The 7500-nt window shown below is 48.9% G+C and overlaps 1 protein-coding gene across 3 annotated transcripts in view; it reads right to left on the bottom strand.

Annotated features, from left to right (window-relative positions):
* The window catches only part of PHLDB3 (pleckstrin homology like domain family B member 3), a 122965-nt gene that overhangs the window by 78025 nt on the left and 37440 nt on the right, over positions 1-7500 (bottom strand). For all 3 annotated transcript variants that reach the window (XR_005743983.1, XM_040327363.1, XM_040327364.1), the window contains exon 2: positions 991-1229. Coding sequence is in view for 2 of the 3 variants with exons in the window: in XM_040327363.1 (XP_040183297.1) it covers positions 991-1209 (219 nt within the window). In the remaining variant the exon portion in view is untranslated. The remainder of the gene's footprint in view (positions 1-990; positions 1230-7500) is intronic.

Here is a 7500-nt window from a genome sequence, read left to right as displayed (position 1 = left end):
CACCCAACAATTGTTTTTTAACAAGCATGTGGGATTGCATTAGGCAAGGTGGCAAGGGTCGACCACCTTGGGTACTTTAGCAGAAAGGGGGGTGCAAGGAGGACAGGAACTGCAATCTATGCTACTGAAGCAGGGGAGGGGTCACTCTGAGACCAAAGAGCAAAAAAGGCTGAAGTTTCCCCATCCTCCTACTTGAGTAGCAAAAATTGCAGGTCCTGTCCTTCTAGTACGCCCCTTCTGCTGGAGCACCCAAGGTAGTCGCCTCTTCTGTCTACCCTTCGGCCGTGCACCTGTGTTGCCGGCGCTGGAGATATGGCAATGCAGGTGTGTCTGAAGGCATTGCTGGGAGGCTAAAGAATAAAAAAAAAGCCAGACACACCTGCATTGCCATATCTCCAGTGCTGGCAACACAGGTGCATGGCCGAAGGGTAGACAGAAGAGCCTGGAGCACCCAAGGTAGCCACCTCTTCTGTCTACCCTTCGGCCGTGCACCTGTGTTGCCGGCGCTGGAGATATGGCAATGCAGGTGTGTCTGAAGGCATTGCTGGGAGGCTAAAGAATAAAAAAAAAGCCAGACACACCTGCATTGCCATATCTCCAGTGCTGGCAACACAGGTGCATGGCCGAAGGGTAGACAGAAGAGGCAACCACCTTGGGCACTGCATTGCAGCAGAAAAGGGGTACAAGAAAGACAGGACCTGCAATCTTTGCTACTAAAGTGAGGGAGGGGGAACCTCCTTGCGTGTAGTGCTAAAGGACCATGATCCGGCAATTGCAGGTGCCCAGATACACCAGACAATGGCCAACTGGACAAGTATGATCCGGCCACCCAAAGCATGTCGAATTGCATTAGGCAAGATGGTGGCACAAACTTCCTTATGAATAGGGAGATGGAAGACGTCGCTCACTTTTGCTCTCTGCCTTCTCTCCCATTACTACAACTTATACATTCACTCTAAAATCTCTGCTGTTCAGTGCAGAGGAACTCACCTGAGCGCTCTCTGTGCTGCTGGTCTCCTCGTCGTCGGTGCTGTCGGTGATCCTCCCTCCCTCTGAAGACGTTGAGTCCCCTTCCACCTCCTCCGCAGGCTCCCACAGGCTTTCTTCTTTTCTTTCGGGGGACATGGCTTTAGCTTTGTGATTGGCAGGTTCCAGGCGAAGGGGAAGCTCTGGCTGCCCCAGGAGTGTGCCTGGGCGTCCGACCACCATGGGTTACCAACACACGCACCCTGCCGAGAGAAAACAAACACGTAGAGTCATACCCAAAAGGTTCCTTCAAGACTTCACTGGCAACCCGACTGTGCAGGAGCCATAGTGCAAATATCTTATATATACAACAATCGGCCTAAAAACAACAAAACATCACAATGGTAACATAGTAATAAATGAGACACTTGGCCAACTCCACATTATATAGGTTTAGATAGACACGGCAGGCCCCTCCCATTACGCCCATTTTATTATAAGGACAGCAGCAAAAATTACATTACAGCCAAACTCCGGGGGAACCACTAAATACACAGGGGTAGATTCAGGTACCTTTTGCGGCGGCGTATCTCCAGATTTTGAATTCCACGCCCGTGTAGCGTTACGCCGATTCACAAAGGCAGTTACGCTGAAAAAATAGGCTTCCTCCACCGACGTAACTTGATTGTGGCGGCGTAGAATTGTGTGCAATATAACTTTGGCCGCTAGGGGCGCTTCCATTGTTGTCGGCGTAGAATATGCTAATTTCTTAGATACGCCGATTCACAAACGCACGTGCGCCCGGCGTTCGTTTTTTACGTCGTTTGCGTTAAGGCTTTTTCGGCGTAAGGCTGCTCCTGCTATTAGGAGGCGCAGCCAATGTTAAGTATGGACGTCGTTCCCGCGTCGCGATTTAAAAAATTAAACGTCGTTTGCGTAAGTCGTCCGAGAATGGCGCTGGACGCCATTTACATTCACGTCAAAACCGATGACGTCCTTGAGACGTCATTTACCGCAATGCACGTCGGGAAATTTTAAGGACGGCGCATGCGCATGTGCAGTACGTTTGGCGCGGGAACGCGCCTAATTTAAATGATCCACGCCCCCTACCGGATCATTTGAATTACGCGCGCTTACGCCGGCCCCTTTTACGCTACGCCGCCGCAACTTACGGAGCAAGTGCTTCGTGAATACAGCGCTTGCTCCTGTAATTTAAGGCGGCGTAGCGTAAAGACGATACGCTGCGCCGCCGTATCAGTGCGAGCCCCTTGCCTGAATCTACCCCACAGATGGGAGTTTTTTTTTAACCTGTCTAGTCCTGAAATTTACACAGCTCTGCCACGCAGCACAGCCCCGTCAGATCTGAAAATTCTCTGGTGCAGTTTCATTTTCACTTACAGGTCTCCTCCAAAGAGAAGCAATGATCTCATCTCTCCATAACTCTGCTCTCTCTCTCTCCTCCCTTGGTGCTCCTTGCACTGCAGTAAACCCAATTTGCTTGTCGTGCTGCTTCTCCTTCCCACCCTTTGAGCTCTGCTGTACAGGGATAGGGAGAGGCTAAAACCAGGTCATCTTTAGGTGCACCACGTGACCTCTAAAGCTCAATGAGGATCTTAAATATATCTGAGCAACACAAACCAAAAACACCATTATATTTATTTTTCATACTCAAAGCAAATTCCCCCTACCTATCCATATCTCTATGCTTTATTTTGTTGACGGAAACCCCCCTAGCATTTCTGGCCATGGCTATGTTGCGTAAAGGCAAATGATTCATGTAGCATTTACTTTCTGGAATCCATCTGCCCTTAGCTCAGGCATGCATGCAGGACAGTTTGCATAGATGAGAAAGCTTCTCCCCTCCTGAAGACTCCTGGGATGTATGACATCATTTGCCTAGGCCTGGAAACCAGGAAGTAACTGAAGAAATGTAAAAAAAAGTATACCGCAGGGCTCGACAAATCCCGGTCACCAGGGCGACTAGAAATAGGGTCCTGGCGACTTGGCTTGGAAGGGGGGCAAAAATTGATGAGCTGGCGCCATCTGGTGGTAAGCCGTTGGTATTACAAGTTATTACCACCAGATGTGTATGCTGGCGCCATCTGGTGGTGGCCGTTGGTATTACAAGTTAAGCATTACAAGTTAAACAGCAATTCTAATGTCATTTTTCACTATTTTCACTGCCATCTTCTTCCCTCTAATTAGAACCCCCAAACATTATATATATTTTTTATCCTAACACCCTAGAGAATAAAATAGCGATCGTTGCAATACTTTCTGTTACGCCGTATTTGCGCAGCGGTCTTACAAGCGCACTTTTTTGGGAAAAAATTACACTTTTTTTAATAATTAAAAAATAAGACAACAGTAAAGTTATCCCCATTTTTTTTAATACTATGAAAGATAATGTTACGCCGAGTAAATTGATACCCAACATGTCACGCTTCAAAATTGCGTCCGCTCGTGGAATGCCGACAAACTTTTACCCTTTAAAATCTCCATAGGCGACGTTTTTAAAAAAATCTACAGGTTGCATGTTTTGAGTTACAGAGGAGATCTAGGGCTAGAATTATTGCTCTCGCTCTACCAATCGCGGCGATACCTCACGTGTGTGGTTTGAACACCGTTTACATATGCGAGCGCTGCTCACGTATGTGTTCGCTTCTGCGCGCAAGCTCGTCGGGACGGGGTGCGTTTTCTGTCTCCTAATTTTTTTAGCTGGCTCCTAGATTCCAAGCAAATTTGTCAAGACCTGCCGTATAGACTCGAGTATAAGCCGAGTTTTTCAGCACTTTTTTTGTGCTAAAAATGCCTCCCTCGGCTTATTCTCGAGTCACCTTTTTGTGCCTGATCTCCCGGATTTTGAGGACCCGGTACTGGCCGGCCGTAGGTCCCCTGGACCCCAAACTTGGCACACACGTAGCCCAACTCTTCCTCTACAAGTGTACACAGTTTTTTGTTTGGGGGACCTATGGCCGGGAAGCACCGATTTTTCAAAACCGGGCACTCTTTCCATAGACTCCCATGTTAAACGGTAATTTCTCCTGTGAATTTGGGGACCTGGTACCCACCGGTCATAGGTCCCCTGAACCCGGAGCTTGGCACACATGTAGCCCCATATCTCCTCTAAAAGTTTGAAAAGTTTGTTGTTTGGGGGAACTACGGCTGGGGAGCACCGATTTTTCAAACCTGGGCACCCCTTCCATAGACTCCCATGTTAAACATCAGTCTAGTCATGGACACAGTGAGGCATGGACACAGTGAGGCATGGGCACAGTGAGGTATGGACACAGTGAGGCATGGACACAGTGAGGCAAAGACACAGTGAGGCATGGGCACAGTGAGGCATGGGCACAGTGAGGCATGGGCACAGTGAGGCATGGGCACAGTGAGGCATGGGCACAGTGAGGCATGGGCACAGTGAGGTATGGACACAGTGAGGCATGGACACAGTGAGGCAAAGACACAGTGAGGCATGGGCACAGTGATGCATGGGCACAGTGAGGCATGGGCACAGTGAGGCATGGGCACAGTGAGGCATGGGCACAGTGAGGCATGGGCACAGTGAGGCATGGGCACAGTGAGGCATGGGCACAGTGAGGCATGCACATGGACACAGCGAGGCAAAGTGAGGCATGCATATGGACACCCTAGGCTTATACTCGAGTCAATACGTTTTCCCATTTTTTTGGTGGTAAAATTAGGTGCCTCGGCTTATATTCGGGTCGGCTTATACTCGAGTATATATACGGCAAGTCACTTCTGATGAGTTTTCCTGACACCAAGAGCTAAAAGGTGACAGGGGAGGGACCTCCAGCACACAGCCTGTGATTGGCAGCCTCAGCTCTGTTCCTGTGTGAAGGGAGGGGGGTGTCACTCCGCTCTCAGAGCGCTCTTCGACAACCTCTGCAACTTCAGCTCTCCGCCTCGTGCTTTCTGACAGCTTAGACAAGCATTATAAACTCTACACTTTGAACAGATGTAGGGAAGAGTAGACTGGTAGATAATCAGATACAACTTATGTAGGAGGATTTGTTTCATCTCTGCGTATCAGTCCCTTACTGGGTATATGTAATGGGTCTATACCCACTTTAAGGCTTGAGGGCATTCAAAGCAAAAGGTGAAACTCACATCAAAAAGGTCTTTCCACAAAATGTTCTAAGAGTACGGCCAAATATGTACTCGCTAAAAACATGCTACTGCTTTGTTATCGCTGATCTTTGGTATTCCCCGGGGGTATTTTTATTTTTGTGGCTGAAGGGAAATAGCAATATAATGTATGAACCAAAACAAAATGTAGCGAACGCCAAATTAGTTACACAATAGAAAACTAAAAACATGAGGCAGAGCAGAAGGGGCGGCAATGGAGATAGCGACACCTATTGGTGACATTTAGTATTGCACCCAAAAGGCAGAAAAAGGTTTGAAAAATGAGTTATGCATTTATTAGAGCAGTGGAGGTATTAACCTTGTTGGAGGTACTGAACCCCACCAGTTTCATATGCGCATTCACCGAACCCTTCTTAATTGGAAGAAGAAAATATGATTTTGTGTGTGATGGGCACAGTGGCTGCGTGTGATGGGCACAGTGGCTGCGTGTGATGGGCACAGTGGCTGCGTGTGATGGGCACAGTGGCTGCGTGTGATGGGCACAGTGGCTGCGTGTGATGGGCACAGTGGCTGCGTGTGATGGGCAAAGTGGCTGCGTGTGATAGGCACAGTGGCGACAATTGATGGCACAGAGGATGCATGTGATATATATATTTTTTTTTTCTAGTCAGAGAAGGCTCATTTAAAATAACACAAAAACATTTTTTTTATCTGTCATTTTATATTAAAGCGGGGGTTCACCCTAAAAACAATGTTTTAATATTACATTGACATGACCATCGACAATGACAGTATGCCGTTTTTTTTTTTGCTGTACATACCTTTGTACAGCTATTTTCTTCCCTGGCTTCCGGGTAGGGCCTCCCGCGGGAGTGGGCGTTCCTATCCAGCAGGTGATTGACGTGATGACAAAAACTACCTCCCCCCCGTCGCATAAGGAGCGTCACGAGTTGCCGAAAGTAGCCGAACGGCGGTGCGCAGGCGCCGTATAGCGCCGACTCGCTGTTCGGCTTCTTTGCGCATCGCTCCGAGTCCCCCCCTTCCGACCGTGAGTGTAGTGACGTCACGCCGCTGGAAGGGACCAAGAGACTCCTTCATAGGGGGAGTAAACAGGCTGCAGCAGACAGGAAAGGGAGCCGGGAGGTGACGGTGCCGGACGCAGGAGTGCACTCGGCACACAATTTGTACAGTGCCGCTGGCAGCCGCGGCCGTGGCAGAGCTTCACCTGCGGCTGCGCCCCCCCCCTCCTATACGAAATGGTATCGCCCAGGGAACCAGTCCGCCCCTGCCTTGTACCGGCGGCCCTGTGTGACCTCCGCCGAACCCCCAAAACTCACTCACCGAACATCTGGGGTTTGATCGAACCCAGGTTAAGAACCACTGTATTAGAGCATTTATTATGCATTTATTAGATTGATCGTTAAAAAAAAATCATGATCTCGATTCAACACCCCCTTACGATCTTAATCTGGCATTTCCACGATTCTATGTGGACAGTGCAGAGTTGTTCTCTGCCCCGAGCTGTCAGAAAAATAAATAAAAGCCGGCAAATGTTTATCAACATTGGGGGGGGATTTACTAAAACTGGAGCACTCAGAATCTGGTACAAGCTGTGCATGGTAGCCAATCAGCTTCTAAATTCAGCTTGTTCAAATAAGCTTTGTGTCCCTTTAAGCGGCGCGTTGTGTACACTTCCCACAGCCCAGGGAACGGTTCAGTTCCCTCCATGCGTCTGTCTGCTTTTCCCATGAATGAGAATCTTCTGTTTGTTCAGCACTTTCTGCTCTTTAAATATCCTTCAGATTCTGACTTTAGTGATTCATCCCCCCCATCCCCCCCTCTCCGATCCAGACTCCTGAACCCAAACACGGAGGAGGGGATTGCGTCCCGTTGTTGAGCAATGCGGCGTCAGACAAGCTGCACTTAGGATTGGCTCCCAGGCTCTGGCTTGGCATCACTTCTGCTTCTCTATATAAAATTTAGAAGAAGAGGGGATTTTTGGTGTCTTCTATTGGGGGGGGGGGCTCAGCTGTGCCAGGTCCACATGGAAACTCCCAGGACAGCCAGAACCCCCCCCCCCCTATACTCTACATAATGATGAGTAATGGGGGGGGGGGGCGGTGGCAGCCAACGGGGGGGGGGATAATGTTCAGGACTTTCCACCGAAAACTGTTACTAGATGTAACGTGACTTTCTCTGCGTGAACTTTATAACTTCCCCTTCTGTACAAAAATTCTGATCTGTATCGCGTTTCGGTCCCAGAAGGAGAAATTAGAGGTCTGTGCGCCGAAAAACAAGGAAGTCATTAATGTGCGCACCGCACGCCGGGCTCCGTTTACAGAACTTACAGAGGAGCGATTTTTAGCGGTATGCAGAACGTAAAGCTGAACTCCGGGGACAAACATTTTCAATGGAATATATTCC

This window comes from Rana temporaria, chromosome 10 (genome assembly GCF_905171775.1).
Source record: "Rana temporaria chromosome 10, aRanTem1.1, whole genome shotgun sequence".
NCBI lineage: Eukaryota > Metazoa > Chordata > Amphibia > Anura > Ranidae > Rana > Rana temporaria.
Note: the sequence above shows the minus strand (reverse complement) of the source record. Positions and strands in the feature narration are given on the sequence as shown.